Here is a 22,741-nt window from a genome sequence, read left to right as displayed (position 1 = left end):
AGGATAAAAGTATACATCACAAAATGACTCTTTATGACACTTCTGAAATGAGCAGTATTATAGGGGAAAAAAATCTAAAAGTTTAAATTCATTGAGGTGGTCCTAAAGTGATAGTCACCAAGGGCTAGTTTTACTAAACTGTGCCTATAGCAACCAATCAGATTTTAGCTGTCATTTATTTAATGCATTCTACAAAATGACAGCTAGAATCTGATTGGTTGCTATAGACAACATCTCCAATGTTTCAAACCCGCAGTTTAGTAAATTAAACCCCTTGAAGACTTTGAAGTGACATTTTAACTTTTTCTACCATGTGCATTTGCAGGACCACCAGTAATCCCACAGAAATAGCCAAAGGCTGGGCTTACTGGGACAGTTCTCAACAACGGAATCTTGGTGTGCGCCTATGTCGGTGGCGTATGTACACATGATAAAAGGCATTTTGCCTCCTCATTTTTGCACTTTGACCTTTAGGATGTTATTACACACAGCTGGTAGCTGTGAACGGTCCGCGGTGGTTCCCTTTTGTTTCCTTCCCCACTCCCATCCTCCGCTTCTCTAAGCAGATGACAGATAAGAAAATAAAGTCGCTCTTCCTGCAGTAGAGAAAAGCGGTGGGGCAGATAATGGCACATAGAGGAGGAGAAAGGGTTATCTAGACAGAATAATGGAGGTTGTATAACTGTTGTCACTGGCACAGACTTACAGAAAACCTCTATTTGATAAAACATATGGGAACATTTGGTGGGTTGCCTATCGGGTATCAGGTATAGCTTACTGCTTTCTGTGACTTTACAGTGTTACCTATGCATTTGTGATTTTCTTTAACTTAGTTGCTCTGAAGCTACTCTTAATACGATGAGCCAGCTTATGCTTTTAAGGCAATCAGCCAAGTCCATTCATATGTAAAGCAGGAGCATTTATCTGTGTAGAAGCGTATTGGTTATAACTAGGGCACTGGAGGGAATATATAATGACAACTCTTTGCGGACTAGTTGTTGCTCACCCTGACATGCTATTAGACAAAGCAGCGAGTGTCTTATGTGGAATATAAAATAAAACAGATTAGCCCTACTGGGAATTTTCTCATGTTTATGTGATCAGGTTTTGACCAATCCTGTTGTGCTTCATGCTGGCTGGTTACTTTAATATCAATTAGAGCACCACAAGTAGCTACCTTGCTGCTCCCTATAAGTTACTATCATTTATTTATAAAGCAACTGTCATTGTACCTTATAATACTTTCTGAGGATCTCTGTTGTCCTCCATTGCCATCAATCACCATGTCACGGGCACTAGGAGTCTTTACCCAGGGATCACCAGGTGATGGACTTACCAGAGCAATATAGGTGGTAATATGGTACTCTGGTAGCGGGGTGATCACGGAACAGGAGACAGCAGATGATAGAGATGCTCGAGGAAAGTCTATGACTAGCAGCACTGGTAATATATAGGTAATAGTACACGAGGAACTGAATGGACAAAGGAAACGTGAGGATAGTCAGTGGTCTGCGGATAGCAAGTTGTACCACTGCTATAGTGAGGAGGAATGTCCAGAAGCAACGAGGAGGTGATGAGAGTCAGCGGTCTGCGTTAGCAAGTTGTACCGCTGTCTAGGTGAGGGAACGGAATCCAGGTGGAGGTATCCGGGAAGTCAGTGGTCTGCGTTAGCAAGTTGTACCACTGCTATGTGGAAGGATACTGGAAACAGGTGACACAGGGAACAGGAATCAGTGGTCTGCCTCTAGCAAGTTGTACCACTGAAATATATATGTGAGGAGGAGCACGGGGAGATAAATGTAATGCAGAATATACACGGGCACACTGAACTTGATCCCACGATGATATGCACAGAGTATAATAACTAAGCAGCACTGCACAAATAATACAAAGTCACAAGAACTATCCAAGCTAAAAGGTAACAGTCAAAAGATGGCAATAGTCTCAGCGGATAGTAAACTCCAGAGGAGAACAACTCAGTCCAGCAAGATATGCAATACACCAGCACAGTCAATGAGAAGTATGCATACCGTAGTTCAGGAGAGCAGGCTGTCAGACAGAAGTGCAGAGATACCTGAACGGCTGGAGGCCGGCAGGATACGAAGTCCCAGAAGGGTGGAAGCGGTAGTCAAGTAGGTGCAGCGCACAGGTAGGTAGACCAGCAGGGATGGAAACAAATACTCAGGAAGCAGTAGTATATAGAACTGGACACCTGGAGAACACTGAAGAGTAGAGATGGTCTAGACGAGATGAAAGCAGCGGAGCGTTGATCCAATGCAGACAGGCGAGTTGACACAAGCGGAGACACTGTAGAAGCACGGAGAGCGGATCAGCTGGCTGCAGACACGAGGAGTACTGGAGGGTTGCGATGAGCAGGGAACTGCAGATACCCGGAGGCAGCGGATAGGAATTAGCTGGAGCAGTCACGATGAAACACGGGAGAGTTGAGGTGAGCAGGATACTGTAGATACACGGAGGCAGCGGATAGGAATCAGCTGGTGCAGTCACAATGAAACACGGGAGAGTTGAAGTGAGCAGGATACTGTAGATACACGGAGGCAGCGGATAGGAATCAGCTGGTGCAGTCACGATGAGACACGGGAGAGTTGAAGTGGACTGCAAACTGAAGTAGCACAGAGGCAGCGGATAGGAATCAGCTGGTGCAGTCACGATGAAACACAGGGGAGATGAAGTGGTCTGGAAACCACAAACGAACAACAGGAATCAGCAGGAGCTGAATACATGAGGAAACACAGGAACACCTTCAGAGGCTCATGGGGAATGAGACTCCAAGATCAGGCCACGAGGTATTGACCTCAGGTGCTTTAAATAGGGAGTGTTGCCTGATCAGCCAATTAACTAAAAGGAACATGAACTGAAGGTTTGAAAGGGCTGCACATGCGCAGACCCTCAGGATGGTGGACGACCACGGTTCCTAAACACACGAGAAGTAGCACTCACAGTCCAGTGAGTGACACACCACTTTCCTTCTAATAGTGAGTGCAGAAGTATGCTTCCTCCTTGTGCTTACTCCTGCACTCCTGAGTCGCTATGTGAAGACTGCGTTGACTGACAGTGGAAGTACAGGAGGTGGGGGGAAGGTTATTACTTCTTCCTCTCCTGTACCTCCTTTTGTCCCGCTGTCAGTCCCCACACTGTACACATAGCTTCTGCAGAAGACATAGTGAGGTGTGTCATCTTATGCTTACTCCTGCACTCCTGAGTTGCTGTGTGAAGACTGCATTGACTGACAGTGGAAGTACGGGAGGTATAGGGAAGGTTACTTCCTCTTCTTCTCCTGTACCTCCTTTTGTCCCGCTGTCAGTACCTACACTGTACACATAGCATCTGCAGAAGGCGTAGTGATATGTGTCACCTTGTGCTTACTCCTGCACTCCTGAGTCGCTATGTGAAGACTGCATAGACTAACAAGGGAAGTACAGGAGGTGGGGGGAAGGTCATTACTTCTTCCTCTCCTGTACCTCCTTTTGTCTCGCTGTCAGTCCCCACACTGTACACATAGCATCTACAGAAGACATAGTGATATGTGTCACCTTATGCTTACTCCTGCACTCCTGAGTCGCTATGTGAACACTTCAGCGACTGACAGTGGAAGTACAGGAGGTATAGGGAAGGTTACTTCCTCTTCTTCTCCTGTACCTCCTTTTGTCCCCCTGTCAGTCCCCACACTATACACATAGCATCTACAGAAGACATAGTGATATGTGTCACCTTATGCTTACTCCTGCACTCCTGAGTCGCTATGTGAAGACTGCATAGACTAACAAGGGAAGTACAGGAGGTGGGGGGAAGGTCATTACTTCTTCCTCTCCTGTACCTCCTTTTGTCCCGCTGTCAGTCCCCACACTGTACACATAGCATTTGCAGAAGACATAGTGAGGTGTGTCACCTTATGCTTACTCCTGCACTCCTGTGTCGCTGTGTGAAGACTGCATTGACTGACAGTGGAAGTACAAGAGGTATAGGGAAGGTTACTTCCTCTTCTTCTCCTGTACCTCCTTTTGTCCCGCTGTCAGTACCCACACTGCACACATAGCATCTGCAGAAGACGTGATATGTGTCACCTTGTGCTTACTCCTGCATTCCTGAAACGCTATGTGAAGATTGCAGTGAGTGACAGTGAAAGTACTGGAGGTATAGGGAAAGGTTACTACTTCCTGCAGTACAGTAGCATCATGGAGAGGCAAGTCAATGAGGCCTCCTTGAGCTGAGCACAAATTTAGCATTTAGAGTTACTTCTGACGTGTGTCTTGTAGTCTTCTTTGCATCTATACAAAATAGCTGTAAGTTTACGCTTGCCATGCAAGTACTAACTTGGGCATTGATTACATCAGTATGTGGAATTGAGATGCACCTAAACATATTTAAAATATGAACACAGAATCCAGAATTCCACGCATTCAGGTTTGCAAAATATGTGCAACTCTAAATCACCCACAATCACATACGTGTAAAGTCGCCTTTAATGCTTTGCTCTGATTTTCCTACTCTTTGGAATTTTTCATACTTTGCAGAGCTGGACAAGTGTAGCAAAAGTGACATTTGCAGGTTGCAAAAATACTAGTTACTCCAACTCTCCTTAATACAGCAGTATTGTAGAGAAGGGGATTTCCTCCCATAAGTGCAGTACAAAAAATACCCTAAATAGGGTTCAATGTGAAAAGCTTCATAAAACAAATGAACTGCAGTAAGAACCTTTTTCTAGTAAGCCATATTTGCCACTTTTCCTACTGCCCCTGAGGAGAGGTGGAGGGTAGCCCCATCAAGTCTGGTTCAGGCAGGACTTAATGGCGCATCATTATACTGGGTTCTGCCTACCGCTTTCAACAATTTAGGCATAAAATAAAAGGAGGATTTGGACTTGTAAAGCACCATATTATTTACATTTATTACCTGTGTTATACAGCCCATATAGACATCATGCTCTTTAATGCAGAGGTGAGGACTTTTCACTCTCAGGCTGTTCTAGTCTCCCAGTGGGTCCTATAATCCAGAGACTCCCCACCCAGGTATGCTGGGAATTTTAGTTCCACAACCGGCAGAGAAAGACAGGTTGCCTAAGCCTGCTTTAATAAATCAAGACAAGAAATGCACCATTCTTCTTACTCTTCGTTTGCGCTTTATGAAAGCTTGCTGGGAAGTTGTGAATGTCTCGTTTTCTAAATGAGAGTCTTACTTGATTCTGCATTGTACATCTCACATATTGTCAGTGGAAGTGAGAATCCCTTGAACTCGGTGTCTTTGCATGAAACAGCATGTTTTCATAAAGAACTGACCTAGTTACTTAAAGACTATTCCTTGTGCAGCTGCAGATGCCTTCCCTACACATAAATGGCCTTTCAGACCCAATGAATGCCGCGCTTTCTTAAATGTAAATGATGCACTTAAAAAAAAAGAAAAGGGGGACATGAATGTTCATTTGCAATCGGGAATTCAATCTCTTTGCGTTAGTGCTTCCGTGTGAAAATCAGTTTCTGACCCAACCCATCTTGGCAATTGGAACAGTGCACTCTATATGGTGTGTTTTTTTAATAATTTTATATTTAATGCTAATCCACCACCTGTATACATTTTCCACATTATGTATGTGTGTGTGCTTCTTTGTAACAGATAGATAGATAGATACATAGATAGATAGTGTGAAGTTGACACCCAGCAATGACAAACACAACAACTTCCTACTTGGATAACTGTGTTTTTATTGTTCATATCACAAATATCACAGCATTCTTTTGTCAGGATGACAGCAGGCGACCCTAACTCTGGCTAGACACAATCCTCCTGCCTAGTCGCCAGCCAACGAGCTAGCATCGGTCACACTTCACAAATGAACAATACAGGTTTAAATACAATAAACCCTTCCCTTGAGTCTAATTACTTCATTAGACTATGTCCTCCACTTGTGCACATTCAACCTAGGAGTCTTAGTCTGTAAGAACATAACCCTGTCTGCAACCTGCACGCGCAGACACCCCCGGACCTTACCTGTCCCTATGCAGGAGAGGTGTGGAAAATTACCCTATATAAAACACCAAAATTCCATTTAGCAGTGAAGTGACCAGGACCAGTCTCACAAGTATTCCAAAATAGGGTTTCTTCCATAAAAGAACGAATGTTGCAAAATCCAGTACCAACAATAATTTCAGTCAAAATATACAACCTGACGAAAGCCTTTGCATCCTGCTCTTTTCTAATAAATATATACATTATTTTTGGTAATAAAAGTACCTATCTATAGCCACCTTTGAAATATATTAGGTATCTTGTGTACTATTATAACGTGAAAAGGCAACTTGGCAAAAATTGAGAAGAGGGGACTGGTGGCGTGATTGATGTTGTTTGAGTGATCTTTATTTGTTTGGGCCTGTAATTGTGTTAAAGGGGTATGCATTATATTTTCTATAAACACTGTATTTTGCCTAATTATAATTGCCAGTGGTGGGATACATAAACTCCCTCGAGTTTTGCTAGCATGTTTTTACTAATTAGTTAGTGATTGTTTTACCTGTTTACCAGTAATATATAAATGAATGACAACAAGAACTGTTACAATTTATTCCTTTTACATTATTCAGCTTATATTTTAGCCTTGCCAGTAGACAAAATGGCTGCAGAAGCACTACGGTTTGGGAAAGCTATTAATGTATATGAGGTTCAGGATTTCAGACAACTACTCAGGTGTGGTGCTACATCTAGATGTGTTCAGAGTAAAATTTCTAGATTCTAGGATTATTCAGAGTAAAGCTGGGTACACACTACAGAACTTTCCACCAACTTTTTATGCCGATCGATTTTACATGCGATCGATGGTCCGATCGCTCGGTCCATGGACTGCATACACACTAGCCTTGTTTTAGAAGATAAAGGGAAGAGCGGACTTCCCTTTAGCGGCTTTTTACAGCCATGTTGTCGTGAGCAATAATTGCAATTTCGTACACATCGGTCGGAAGTTTATACACACTACACAACGGAACGAGATTGGAACGAAAATATTAAACGGTACGACCAACCAAATGAGGCGACAATTGTCCATTTGGGCCGACTTTCGACCTTCGTGTCACTGTACACACTGACCTGACTTTTGAACGAGCGGTCGTATGTCGGCTGATTGAGCCGATTATTGGACGAAAACCGTGTAGTGTGTACCTAGCTTTAGACAATGTAAATCTATTCATTGCTAGGCGGTTAATTAACAAATATACCACTGTCTGTCATAGTACTCCAAGGTGCTGAAATTATACAGGGAAACTTGGTTTCATGTTGCTTCTTGAATGATTCATTTTCACCAAGATCCAAACATTGGTCCAAATACAAGCTTTTGACAACTGTTTATCCAATTTTAAGAGGTCAGTCTTCATAATATCACAAGGCATACACCTCAGACTTAGAGAACAAATAATTATGAGGTACTGGCCATGTGTTGATACCTGCATTCCCATAATGATTGACCCATCCTACAAAATGGATGCCTCCATTGTGTATTGGTGACACGTACACTTTAAACAGCCTTTTCCATTATGAGGGTTCAGCTGTCTTATGTATGCTAGCAAGAAGTTGTTTAAACGCTTTCATAATATGGATCTACAGTATACATCTATAGGTTCCCTGTGTATTAATGCTGTATATTAATTTATTGACTTTATTTCTTTTTAGACTGCCCGAATGTATCTCCTCTTATGCTGTATATTACATATGATGTCAGGCACTTTATCTTTAGACTTCTCCTGCCCAGGACTCTGGTGTGCCCTATACCCAACCTTACTCTCCTCTCCTTTTGTACCCTTTGCTCTCGCAGATCCCTCATTCCCATCCCTTGTTTATTCCGTATCTCCTCCTTCGGATCTTCACCCTCAGGGGTCATACTCATTGCGTTCATTCTGGGAAGGCACCAGTTGTGCCAATGCATCCCTGCTTGAACTTAGAGCCTAAGCATTATTTACACACGTGAAATGAAACACAGGCTGCTGGGTATTCATAAACACATCGGGGGGGGGGGGATTTTATGAAAAGTGGCACTTTGGGAAAATGTGCTGTAACTCTCAACAACCAATCAGATGTTTGCTATCAGTTTCTGAACTATATTAGAAAAATGACAGCTAGAATCTGATTGGTTGCAATGCGTTATAGCTCATTATTTTCAGGTACTAGTTTTCATTAATTTCCCTTAAGGAGCTTCATCATAAGAATTGATGACCACATTGTTTTAAATCATTGCCTTTGTCCTTTTGGTTTGGTGAAAGCGAGAGGGCGATTATATTTAATAATCTGTGCAATCAAATAACACAGTCAATTTAAGTAAACTGAGTTTATTTTGTGTGTTATAGCTAACGCATTTAGTGTGAATTATAGTCATTCACTGGCCCATAACACTACAGCCTTTTGACTCACTAAGGTTCCCCCTTTGACCATCTCCTAATATCAATTTTATTTGAATGCAAACTTTATCTGGCAATGAGAGGAAGCAATGTGACTTCAATCTTTGGAAGCATCTAAACCCTCGTCACATTTATATTACGCACTGAAGATCACCATTTTCACCATACAACGCCCATTTGGGTGTAGAAAAGACAAAAGTCTTTTTGATAAAACAAAAACAGGGTGAAGTTCTTGCCTTCGACACCTTTATCTGCTCGGCTTCTCAGCAGCGAAAGGTCAACCTAACTACTAAACTTATTTCTCTGGAATATTCAAAAATAGATGAAATTGTGTCGTCAAATTTATATCAACAATAACCGTTAATTCCATTGGGGCAAAAATAATTATAAACTACCGAAAAAGTCCAGAGAAATAAAATAAAGTTTCCTTTGTCATTGTTTTGCACTTAACTTTAAAAAAAATGGTATTCTTTAAAGCACTGCCCCTTCCATAGTTCCCATTATCCCAGACGCCACACACAGATATAATCATTTCACTGTTTGCTAACAATGCACAATGAATCCCAAATGAACCAAAGTGCAGCCATTTTGTAATCCCTAATTTGGCAACCAATGGGATTGTCATGTTACACGGCATGAAATAGAGATTGCATACATTGGAAATGCATGCCAGTCATGGACAGGGGCATGGTGCTTTAAGGCCTTTTCTCTAGGGAAACTGTTAATTTTCTACACAAATTTTGTTTGATCCATCAAAAAAAAAAAAAAAGGATTCCTTTGTGTGTCTAGTTTCAGAAAATGTCTAGTATGTTTTTCTTTGTTTAGAGCATGCCATTTGGGGGAAAGTATGGACCCATATTAAAACCCGTTCCTCACCCCCAGTGTTCCTGGTCTGAGATGATAAAGGTATATAGTGCACTTATATTTACTTCACTTTGTTACGTGTTAGGTAAAACAGAAAAATCTGAAGATGTCTTGTTAAAATTTGACCTCAGATACAGCACCTTTGTCAAAAATAATTGCCCTGTTTATATATTATTATCTGTTACACATACATAGACCTCTTCGTCAAGATCACCATAACAAAATAAAAATAGGGGCGAACTTAGACCCCATCGCTGTACCATATGATTTCAAAATAGACCACTTGAATTATGCAGCTACTTTATTATTATTTGTTAAACACAGGGGACAACTATTTGTGGCAATTTATACACTAATGAAAATTGCCTCTTATAATATTTCTGTATGTGGGTATTTTAGCCACAATCATTAGCGTTTGTTGACATACTAGTTTAGTGACTGGTCTTTCCTCTTCACTGAAATTATTTATCCACAGAGTTCAGTAGACTACACTATACATGTGTTTCCCTGCACAATATTTTCTGTGGAGCAAAGAAACTATTCTTAGTTTTGGTATGCACTGTAGTTGACTTGCTATATGGCAGGGTCAAATTATATTTTGTAACTACAGTGTGTTGTAGAATGTTGTTCTTTTAAGTGTTCTTGTTGTCAATTGATCAGTGACTTTTCTCCAGTGATTTCATCATTCCATTTGATGTTGTATATATTTAAAAATATGTAAATGTACTAACGATTTGTCTTACTCGCACAAGTCCGTTGTGTGTGCTTTTGTGTGTTTTGATCATAAAACTAAACATGTTTCTATTTTAGTATTTAGGATCGATGCTGATAAAGGAATTGAGAGGGACGGAGTCAACACAAGATGCCTGTTCAAAGATGAGGGTAGGTTTTGACAATGACTTTTAAACGGTGTCCAGGTGGGCACAAGAGTTGGGGAGTATACTCTACTGCATTTAAAGAGGACCTGCCAATTGTGAGTTTATATTAAAAATTATATTTTGCGATTAAAAATTGTATTGGCGGTCTAGTTCAGCTCCTTTGACCTCCATTATCTACTATATGCCAATGACAAGTAAATATACCTATCCGCAGTTGAGGTCTCTCCTGTGTGTTCTGTTGTCTCACTACCATCTCCACATGGATGTCCCAGTACTACCTAAAGCTCAATATGTCCAAAACAGAACTCATCTTCGTCCCTCCCAGAGACCCCAGCCTCTCACCTTTAATCTCCCTCACCATATATCTGTGTATGCCAATTAACCCTCCATCTCCACCTGATACCTATATGACCAGATATGAATCTAAAAAACAACTTTTTTACATAAAGAAGGAAGTCTTGTCACACAGGGGTGTGGTCAAGTTGGGAGTGTGCAGTGTCCCCCTGGGGTGTGCCCAGCGATTTGGAAGCACTGGGCCCCTCACAAAACCCCTCCCCAAAAACACCCCTTCAATTCAGCACGGACCCGCCATTGATACAGATGGTATTGAAGAGGCTTCCATCAGCGGGCAAGCCTCCCAGTTGTCATCGGAACAAGAGCCCTGATCTATGGCTCAGTGGGAAAGACCCCTGAAGTTGTACTGTACTGAAAAATATTACAGTTAGGATCTGATTGGTTGATATGGGCAACACCACATTTTCTACACAGTTACCATCACCTAATAGTAGGCGGGGCTTTGGGTAGAGATGAGTGAAATTGTAGTGAATTTTTGCACAAAACCAATTTCGTGTCTGAACACAGTTTCTCAGAGGTGTGAATTTTGGCTATACAATCTTTGGCTTCCCACAGCCAATTAATTTTGCTGTGTGGTAGTATTGGAATCTCAGTCGGAAAAAAAATGATAGGGGGAACCAGTAAGGCCAAATTCCGCCAGAGATACGTTTAAAATGACGTGCCCAAATACGTATAATAGTTGAAAAAAAATCATTTACTACACATAGAAGCCAAAATTCATAAGAATGTGACCTATCAGTTGTGTGGCAGCTAGTGACACCTTTGAGGCGCGAGGCACTTGATGGCTGCCTCCTCTGTGTGTAAGCAACAATTACACTTTTAAGTTAATTATAATGTAATTGTATCAGCAGCAGCTATTTATATAGCGCCACTAATTCCGCAGCACTGTACAGAGAGCTCACTCACATCAGTCCCTGTCCCATTGGAGCTTAATTTAAATTCCCTAACACACACAGACAGAGAGAGACTAAGGTCAATTTGATAGCAGACATTAACGTTCTAGTATGTTTTTGGAGTGTGGGAGGAAACCGGAGCATCCAGAGGAAATCCACGCAAACACGGGGAGAACATATAAACTCCACACAGATAAGGCCATAGTGAGGAATCAAACTCATGACCTCAATGCTGTGAGGCAGAAGTACTAACCACTGAGCCACCATCACTGTAGTTCCAAAGCTGGACACATGTATGACTTTTGTTAGCACATCAAGCATTTTTAATCAGATAATTTGCTAAAAAAACGTGACTGTGCAGGCAGTACATGCACAGTGTAGCATAGTTGTAGGATCACTGGACTATAATCACAACATTACAATACATCCACTTAATTTTCCACAAGGTGATTACTTTTGGATATATTTTCTACCGAAGATTTGGATTGCTGTATTTTGCATCTGTATTGGTTATTGTCACACACACAATTATTTGTCGCAGGGGTGTTTAAGAATCCCATTCGTCAGGAAGTAGGGTTATTTTTGTTCTATTCCAAACTTTCAGTGCTTGAGAAATAATAGTATTAGGTCTGGGCAGAAGGCTTCTACTTACTGTACTTATTAAGCAAGTCATATAATAGGTCATTCTGACCACTTTCAAGTGTAAAACCTTATATTTCTGGCCCATAGAACCCAATACTCCAGATTATTGGACCCTAAAAGGGACTTGGCCTATTGAAGAAGGACATGCCTTTGGCATAAAGTGGGCGTGGTTGGATTATCGGGGGCGGGGTTTGTACAGTTTGTGGTTGGGCCTTATGTTGCATTAATTGTGATAGTGTTGAAAGGTACAGTATGGCCTGTACCCATGAGACAATTGGAACCAGCAGAAGATTTCACTTCTTCAAGATACCTTACTGGGAATAGTTGGCCACTCTGCCCTAGACCAGGAGTTCTATGGCTTCAAAACTTCAGTCCCGTTGCTAATTTAGGTATGTCCTCATGACTTTCTTATCCATTTTACAATTATATTGTGTGCTCCCAATTAATGTACTAATTAGCATTCAGTACAAACATCTTATTTCCTAAAATTATCATTGTAATTAAATAACTGACTTTGCTCATGGCCAAGAGTAAAAGTGATTACCAGGAAGAAAACATTATAAACTCAAAATATAAACATACATGGTGCAGCCATAACTAGATTGTGACTAGTATATCCTAGATGTAGTTTTATGTTTCTTGTCTTTGAGGACTATGAAGGAATGTGGGGGATTCTATTTATCTATCTCATATCTATCTATCTATCTATCTATCTATCTATCTATCTATCTATCTATCTATCTATCTCATATCTATCTATCTATCTATCTATCTATCTATCTATCTATCTATCTATCTATCTATCTATCACATATCTATCTATCTATCTAATCTATATATATGATTATCTAATCTACCTATTCTATCTATCTATCTATCTATCTATCTATCTATCTATCTATATATATATTCAGTTAGCCACGTTACTCACAAAAGTAACGCAGCGTTAAATGTATTACCGTTATTGCGGTAATTCTAACCTGGATTTCAGCTCCCTGAGCTGCGAGCAGGAAGCCGGCGTTAAATGTACCGTAATAACGGTAATAGTGCGCAAGCCGTGTTACTTTTGACAGATAACGCAGCCAATTGAATATTCCCCTATCTGTCTATCTATCAATTTAATCTATCTGTCTATCTCGCGGCCATGATAATAGTAATGTACTTGTAAGAAAAGAAATATATATAATGCAAAAAATGACCACAGTGAAAGAGTTAAATTGGGAAATAAATATTGTCATTGTGATTTACCATAAATACTGTAATACCATTATCTCCCCCGCTGCCATTTCTGCAGCCAATATGCTTTAACAGCGACACCATTCACCGTGACTGATATCAATACATTGCTGAAAAAAGAGATAAAGAGGTTTTCAGAAGTGCCAGCACAGCAAAGTACCCAGGGACATAAATTATTTTCTAAACAGAATACATAATTAATGAAGAACCAGTGAAGATCACGGCAGCGATTACATCCTCACATCTCATGCCAGTTTCAGATAAATTGCCAACTAAGTGCTGCCCGTGTTGTGTGTCAGAGCAGTCAGGCGGTACAAGTTGCCGTCGGATTGAAATCCGCAGATTAACTCCTTAAGGTACCAGGAAATTCATTGTTTAATTGCTTTCTAATTTGTATCCAATAGGAACAAAGCTTGGATTGTAATTTCACTTATGTTTTTACCACCTCTAATCGCTTGGGGACATTTACTGTAGTAAAACTGATACAATAGGAAAATGTTGGTGTTGCCCATTGCAACTACTCATTGACTTCATTATCTCCATTCAGTTAGAAAATTGACAGTTAAATTGATGCCGTTGACCTTAACCCAAATAATTTTGTACCTCCTTTTATCCTTTTTTTATGCCCTTTTTCGTTTCCCAACTTACCTGTGTTTATATGTTCCCTTTTCTCCGGAAAGATTGCTAAACATGCTTGGCTTATATCTTGCGCAAAAAAACTTTCTTTAATAAGTAGCAGAATAACTCCAGATGTCCTAAGTATGGCTCCAGTTCTACTTCCTTTTTGCATCTCCTGTGGGAATGTCCTGGAGTTCAGAGCTTTTAAATTACTATAGTATGAGGTATACAAGATACGGGTATCAATAGCCCTCTATTATTTCCTAAAATATGTATATTCGGATTAACGTTAGACCTTCTGTTAAATTAAAATACAAACCAATATGTCATCAATATGTTTACTCTAGCCGAAGTCAATATTGCCGGAACATGGATGCCAAGTGCCTTTTCCATCTTTCATAACTGTATTACCTTAATACGATAGGCCATTAAAGATTAATTCTAGAAATGCCACAACAGATGTATTATAAAATATGGTCCCAATGGATAGAATCCAAATATGCGATAAAATCATTGTCAAACGATCTTGTGTAAATTGGCCAGTCCTCCACTGAGGATTCCCATTCATCTCCGAGCCCATAGCCACTGTAGCCTTTGCAACGAGGTAGTTTCACCACTATTCCCACCCGTACATATTTAGGGGTGCCATTAACATTCTTCTCCTAGGACACACCGTATCACCTTATTTATCTACCCATCTCAACCTCAAAAACCACCTTAGGACATGCATAGCTAGTTCGGAGAGGGATCTAAAATGAACCCTAACTGACGAACGTTGAGCGAAGGCTCAGGAATGGCGCGTGCAGGGTTTCAATGTGTGCAACAATTAAAGAAAGCAGCTAGATTCCGTTCCCCCGGTCTCTGGCACACTGGATTGAAATCATTTCCCACTCAGCTTCTCCACAAGCTTTAGAAGTTGTGTTTAGGAATGTACATGGTTACATGTCTGGTGAGGCTATATCAGGTTACTCATTACTGTCATAAAAGCCTACCTCATATGGTGTTTCTGTCATGGTGGAATAACATGCATTATTATGGTAGACTATAGGGGCTTCTTGACTATATTTAATTATTTATTTAACAATATGGTGCTAATAAACACAAATGGGATGTAGCCCATAAGAACCAATCAGATACTCGCATTTTCCAAAGTAGTGGAAAAATGACAGAATCGGTTGCTATGAAGGACTCCCATGTGTCCATGGTTTTACCGGGACAATCCTCCTTTTCCACCAAAATCTTTAACTCACCATTGTTTATTATTCACACTACTGAGTCACTCAAATGAACAGGATAAGTTGGAATAGGCTACTAAAATTGTTTTACTTTATTTCCTAAAGGAAATCTGGAATGCATTCTATGGCCTAACCAAACTTTAGGTAACATAAGTATTCGTGTTTTACATTTGCGGATCATGGGATCCCTATTCAGGGCTGCGCATCTCTGCTGACCTCCCCTCTTTTCAGTGCTTCTTACCTTACCAGGCTGGAGGGAGGTAGGGGCAGCGGGATCTTCTGCTCCTCAGACTGACAGTGTGTCGCTAGGTTGTGACATCATAGTTCAGCACCACACTCCCAGCCCACCACTGACATGGAGGAGCAAAGCCGGCAGCGCCACAGGTAACAAGCTCAGCAGCTGGCTCTCCGTGTGGGGGACGTTGTGGGGAAAATAATTACACCATTCCTGCCAACTTTCTGATGTTCCCCCTCCGGGAGATCCCGGAGGGAAGGTGGGGTGTGTGGTTGGAGGGGGTGTGGCTTGGTGAATCGCTGCCTTTTTCCTCCGCCCCAGTGACTTAAATACACGACTGCATCATTTTACCTCGGGGGTGGGGTCATAATGCAGCGATTCATGAAGCCACGCCCCCTCCGACCACACACCCCTGAGGATCTAATCCTGTCTCATTCATTAGGGAGTGGGCAGATGCGGGAGGATGCCTTACTCTCCTGGGAGACCTACCCAGAATTCAGGAATCTCCCAGACATTCCGGGAGAGTTGGAAAGTATGAATTACACTTTATGAGCCTAATGGTAGCACTGGCCCAGGCCCTATTTCTTCTGGTAACAACACATTCTCACAGTTTCCCGAACACCAGTTTTCAGAAGTGCCCCCTACTGTCCTCTCGACAGTGCACATGTAAAAGCCGAACCAGAAAGTGTGTGTGTACATGTTAGGGAATTTAGACTGTAAGCTCCAATGGGGCAGGGACTGATGTGAATGAGTTCTCTGTACAGCGCTGCGGAATAAGTGGCGCTATATAAATAAATGGTGATGATGATGATGATGATCTTTCCCCTGTACAATAAATGCACAGCCACCTGCCAGTATTATGGATAGACTGAACTGCAGGTCATGCTTAGTACTTCGGTGACTTTGAGAAATGAAGACAATCTGCCGCCCCAGCGACAAAAAAATCAATGTATCTCATGACAATTCCCAAGTGGAGTTCAAGCACAGGGCCCTCTTCTCCCTGTGTCTTTCAAAGCACTATAAACGCATTGATTTTCATTACAGTGCTGTACAGTGCTATTACTTTCATTTCTCTGTCCTTTGAGGAAGAGCATCCGGTGGGTTTATTAAAGCCAGAGATTGAATAGAAACAAGATTCGTTGTCAGCCAACGTGAGGTTTAGCAGGTGACTCTACATCTCATCCCATAATGTAAACCCCCAGAGAGTTCTGTTTTTCTTTTCAAAAGATTAATTCAGACAAATGATCTTGATTAGTCCTTGTGCATTAAAGATGGAGCCACGCTTAGAATAGACATTGTCTTCGTCCCCTTGCGAAGAACTGAGGGTTTTTTTTTCTTTATTTAAATCATTTTTCCATCAGATTTTTTTTCATTTACTTTTAAATAATCCACTATTGGCCCTGAAGTTGCATTTAAAGTGGACTGAGAATATTTTTAAATGGCGGATGTTGTTAATTTCTAGAAAACAAACGCTTTTGGAGTTGTTTTTAGATTTTTTTTTTTAACAGCCCGTCAAATTCTTAATTACGAACATTAGATTATTTTTAACAGTAAATAGTGAAATGATAGAGTAAGTTTCTCATGAAGCTCCAGGGACGCATTTCGCCCCCATAGCTTTATACGTCTATGACAAGAGAGTCCCTATAGACGAAAGCACTTAAATAACGAAAGTGTGTGCCTCTGTAATTTCACACTTACCTGCATGGGAGACATACAGCTCCAGGCCAACCAATGAATGTCTCGAGAGTGTCCTGGATTTCTATATATGTCCTCTCACTTTCTGGTTGTCTCATTCTTCTTTACAAGACCCCGCCCCACGCGCAGCTTTGTGGCGGTTTTGTAGTTCGAGTTTTTAAGCCACGTTTTTGCATCGTCACAGAGCAGGCACAGTTGCGAGGAAGGCACTGAGATCAGCAGGGTTTGGTACCATTTTCCGGCTGTGGGAAACCTGAAAGTACTTACCTCGGCAGGAGGAAACTGAAGAGCTGCTCACCGACTCACTTAAATGACTGACGGGTAGACTTTTGTCCATAGCGGGCCCTGAAGAAGCCTGCAGCGGTGGCTGACGTCACATTGAAGAGACTCAATGTGATCTGACTTGTTCAGCTAATAATTTAAGGAGGCAACGCCTGTACAAGGTACATGGTATAGTATTAAATTATCACCTGAACAAGTCAGATCACACTGAGTCTCTTCAATGTGACGTCAGCCACCGCTGCCGGCTTCTTCAGGGGGTGCAATTGACAAAAGTCTACCTTGGAAGCTGTCAGTCATTTAAGTCAGTCGGCGAGCAGCTTTTCGGTGTCCTCCTGCTGGGGTAAGTACTGTCTGGTTTTCCACAGCCGGAAAACTGACTACCACCGGATCAGCGGCTGATACATACCGCGCTATCGCTTATTGGCCGCAGGTCACTGCCCCCTTTGTGGCAAAGGTAACTCTTGGTCCTACAGTGAGGAGGATCCCTTGTCCGGCTCAGTGAGAGTTGGCATTGTGAGTTTAGAGGGGGCACAGTCACTGTGATACCAGGTTTAGCGCCAGCCAAGCAGTTAGGGATTAGTTCACTGTGGTAAGTGGATGCACGGCGGTCTCGCCATTTCCACGCTTGGTTTGGGTCATCTGTCTGGTCAGCTCTCCCGCAATGCTCTTTCTACGCCACCAAATTTATTTAATAAACTGTGACCTATTTAGCCACTTTACAATGTCTCAGAGTCTTTATTTTAGATAAGCTAGTTTAAGTTGTTGAAGGTGTTTTGTGAAGGGGAAGAGGGGCATCCACAGTACACAATTTATGATAAATACCTTATATAATCATATCAGATGTAACATTGGCTTTTGAAACTAAGATCTCTGGTTGGAAACTTTTAGAAAACTTCCACATTTTATACATTCTGTCCAGGGGTCAAACTGCCTGTTGGTTATTGTCTAAAATGGTGTATATATAAATGTCATGTTAGATAATGTCAGAAATGTGGATGATGTCTACATTATCCGGAATATTTTAAACTTTAGAGGTTTAAAACAAAGCAAGATAAATTATAGGGACATTTGGGAGGTGAGCCTGCTTGTCTAATTAAAAGTTTAGGCCCAAGCTGAGCAGCTGTTCAAGGAGACGCAAGTACATAAATGATTTTCCCCTGACCATGTCCTGTATCTTAAGCGTTCTTCCGTTTAGCAGAGTGATCAATGTTATTCATTTGAAGATTCATTAAAGTTCCATTCATCGCAGAGTGAGCGGCAATCAGCTAAAATCCTGACATTTTGTGAATATGGAGAGAAAAAAAGGTGTTTTATATAAAATACGATCTCCGTTTTTATTTTCTCAGAAATCAACAGAGCAAATGAAGAAAGTTCCCACAATTATTCTGTCGGTTTCTTACAAAGGAGTGAAGTTTATGGATGCAGCAAATAAGGTGAGATTTCCACCTTTTTCCAGAAACAAATATATCTGCCACCTTGTTTTCACAGTATAATTTTATTTTTCTTCTTTTCCCACTTATTTTCTAATTGTTGTAACTTGAGTTTCTTAATGTTCAAGAAATATAAGGTGATGATAAAAAAAACAAATGTGATTGCATATCTCACAACTGTCCCAATTTAGGTGAGACAATCCCAATTCCCACCTCCTTGCCCCACGGATCGGAATATTGAGAGGTATAGCCAGTTCATTACTGCTCTGCGTAGCAGTTTAGTGGGGGAAAGGGTGCCGCTCGCTCCTGCCACTGTTGCGTGCCCCGCCGTGAATGGGTGTTTGGAGGGAGATAAGGGGTGACCTTCATAAATGCTAAGCAAGCCCCCGGGGTATGGTCACACCCGACTGAGACATGTCCACGCCTCCCTCTGCCATAGTTCCTGATTCAAGGATCTTCATATTTGTAAGGTATGTGAATGTATGTAAAGTATAAGTAAGCACTCTAAGGGCTAGATTTACTAAACTGCGGGTTTGAAAAAGCGGAGATGTTGCCTATAGCAACCAATCACATTCTAGTTATCATTTATTTAGTACAGTCTACAAAATGACAGCTAGAATCTGATTGGTTGCTATAGGCAACATCTCCACTTTTTCAGTCCTGCAGTTTAGTAAATATAAGAATGTCTGGCCTGTGGACTATGTACAAACTGGGGTTAAAGTTCTGTGATTACCATGCGTTTGTAATGTAAGTTAAGCGCATGTAAATGACTGTGAAAATAAAAATCATTGTACCAAATGAGACACATAATTGCGTTTTTTCCATGCATTGATCCTGCATTGCGCAGCATTTTTTTATTGCGTCTTGTTCCATTTCAGTGTATCTCATAAGTGTCAACCCAGTGGAAACTTACATTCATGACAGTAGAATTACTTGCGCTTATCTTGAAGATGACTACTTCTTGTCACATGTTTAAGAACACAGATTGAACGCACTTGTAATCGCATATCAAACGTGTACATGAACCAATGTGGTTTATCTGCATTTTTACTTGTGGTTTATTTATAATGTTTCACACAGGGGCGGATCTAGGAAATTACTATACCCCTGGCGATGTAGGGGGGGGGATTTAGGCCCTGCCCCCCTTTCCGACTTCTAAGGCTGCCGGCGGCTGCACAGTATGTGCAGGTCCGTTCAGCAGTGACAGTGTGCTGTCCTGCTGCTCTGATTGTGTTTAAAACACAATCAGAGCAGCCGGGCAGCACACTGTCACTGCTGAACGGACCTGCACAGTGTGTAGCTGTCGGCAGCAAGCCCCTGCTAGGGGGGGCGATCGCCCCCCCCCTGGATCCGCCACTGGTTTCACATTTTTTGCTTTAAGCAGCAGTGAACGACTTGCTTACCTTGTTCACCCCTGACGCTGTATATTTGGGATCCCACAATATTTATTAATGTACAGACTAAACAGGACTGCGGAATTGTTTATATTATGTTATTTATGTAATTGTGACTTGTATGTGTTAATGTGGACTTATAATACATAATTTCAGTAGATGTTCCAGGATAGAGTAAAATGCAGAGTTATAAATTATTTATTTTAGGCAGATTTGAAGATTAAAGAACGTACATCTTTATTCTATTTTCCCTTAAGTGATGCTATGAGCTATTTGTCTGTGAGTGACGTGGGCTGTATTATATGGAAAGCCTTGTCCCAGTGCACTGTTCAATGTATATTGTATATAGGATCTTCCTAAGTCCCTGATAAGACAGACGCACAGATCTTTGACCTGACGGAACCTCTGGAGAGTTGTCCTTTAATTACAGCTGCAGAGTAATAAGATTGCTCTAGGATATGTGACAGACGAGGCAATTTAACCAAGGTCCCTGTAATGGTTCTGTCTCCAATGTGCCTGCCAACACTAGTGGGTCAGGAAGGAAGGGAGGAGCATTTAGCCTGTCGGACTGTTGTCTCCAGCAGGGTTTACTTAGGTAAGCCCTGCATAACACCATCATCAGATCTATTGGGACGGCACTATTGATTGTTAAATTAGTGAACAACGGAGATCTGTGATATCTTCCATAAATTACCCCCATAATTAAATTTGCCTTACTCCTGCAGAAAGTGCAGATTTTTTAGGAGTTAAGGATTTAAAATGGTCGATAATATGGTTAATATGCATTAAAAACCCCGGCTACAAACACAAATGTGTACTTACCATCAAATACAGAGAGGAAAAAAATGTATAAAATACATTTTATTTACCTGTTTAAACTGTTGCACTGCAAACAATTTTTTGCTATTTGCCATATAGATTTACTGACCACTAAACCATACCTCCCAGCTGTCCCGATTTAGGTGGGACAGTCCCAGTTTGAGGGGTTTGTCTCCCGACAGTCAGTACCTTTGTCCCGACTGTTAGAATGTTGGGAGGTTAACACTTCCTGTTACCTATGTTGTTAATAGACTAAGACGTTAGAACTGATAGTGAACATTCCGGAGCTATAGAAGGTTCCACACGGTTCTGCTAATTAGGAGAAGGGGGCTGGTAAATATAAATACCATAGCTCTTAACATTTCTGAAAATTTGTAGCAAACTAGGCCACACCCACAATCTACATTAGCCTTGCCTTAAAATTGCAAGGTCATATTCACTTTGCTCACATTTAAGGAAGACTGTGTTGGGCAGGGACTGATGTGACTTAGTTCTCTGTACAGTTCTGCGGAATCAGTGGCGCTATATAAATAAATGGTGATGAAGATTTACTAAAACTGCGGGTTTGAAAAAGTGGAGATGTTGCCTATAGCAACCAATCAGATTCTAGCTTTTATTTATTTAGTGCATTCTACAAAATGACAGCTAGAATCTGATTGGTTGCTATAAGCAACATCTACACTTTTTCAAACATGCAGTTTAGTAAATATACCCTTAGATGTCATTAAGTTTGTGACACTACGATCACAATTGTTTATAATCCAAACTTCTATTTAAATATATATTCAAATGTAATAACGTTGACGACTATTTCATTATATTCGTTTTATATAGAGTAGACTGAATATAGTTCAGGATCTTCTTCTAAGCTTGTGCTGCAGCAATATTATAATTCACAATGAGGTAACAGCATTAACATAACATCCACAGATCTCCAATATGCTTCATTAAACATCAAAACACTGCAGAGGCGCCTGTTGCACACAGGGAATAGGAAATAATTTGTCATTGCGTAAATGCTTCACTAAGCCACTCAAGGTGAGGGAGCGTCACCAGGAGTCAGTCGCAGGCCGCATACAAATGCTTGTGCACAACAGAGAGTATGAAAACTGCCTTATATGCTGTAATCCAGCTCGTGAGCAGCAGAAACATTCTCTCGAGACGCAGAATTACTGCATCAAATGGGATTTTTTTGTGTTACAACAGCATTGCAGGAAGATTAAATGAACATAACACATAAAACAGAACTTTAGTAAATGTAACGATTGTTTTTTTTTCTGTGTATGAAAAATAAGCACATTTTAGATGTTTAAATATATTTTTCATATTCCCTGTGTGATAAAACAAGGACGATCGCTGTTTAGCCCTCTGCTATAATGATCGTCCCTCCACAAGAGCGAAATAGGTTCAGGCGATGTAAGGTTTACGTGTTTTTGATGATAGGAGAGAAGTGAATTGAGCTGGTGAGAAACGCTGCAATATTGCAGGTGATATTGGGCTATTTGGCTCAATATTCCAACGGATGAGCCCCCACAATGACCAAATACTTGTTAATGATCCTGTCAGAATCAATACTAGTTATTACTGGTCATGCTGTTAAGTTCTTAAGATGGGCAGTATGCAGTTATCTACTTCAGCTGATCCCAGTAACCCTGTAAGTGATCGGGCCAAACTCCGAAAGGCTGTAACTTGTCCAATATGGGCTGAGCTGCTGAGTGTCTGGATTCACCTGTGTTATTCAATGCATTAGAGGGATAAATATTATTACCT

At 41.1% G+C, this 22,741-nt stretch overlaps 1 protein-coding gene across 2 annotated transcripts in view; it reads left to right on the top strand.

Moving 5' to 3' along the window:
* Positions 1–22,741, top strand: part of ANKS1B (ankyrin repeat and sterile alpha motif domain containing 1B) — an 88,502-nt gene that overhangs the window by 59,809 nt on the left and 5,952 nt on the right. The window contains exons 4-6 of one of the 2 annotated variants that reach the window (XM_075210173.1): positions 9,222–9,302; positions 10,071–10,142; positions 18,675–18,761. In XM_075210173.1, the coding sequence (XP_075066274.1) occupies positions 9,222–9,302; positions 10,071–10,142; positions 18,675–18,761 (240 nt within the window). The remainder of the gene's footprint in view (positions 1–9,221; positions 9,303–10,070; positions 10,143–18,674; positions 18,762–22,741) is intronic. The other variant, XM_075210175.1, reaches the window with a different exon arrangement.

The sequence above is a fragment of the Mixophyes fleayi genome, chromosome 4 (genome assembly GCF_038048845.1).
Source record: "Mixophyes fleayi isolate aMixFle1 chromosome 4, aMixFle1.hap1, whole genome shotgun sequence".
NCBI classification, from domain to species: Eukaryota; Metazoa; Chordata; class Amphibia; order Anura; family Limnodynastidae; genus Mixophyes; species Mixophyes fleayi.
The sequence above is the reverse complement of the archived record's forward strand: the minus strand, read 5'-3'. Positions and strand labels throughout refer to the sequence as shown.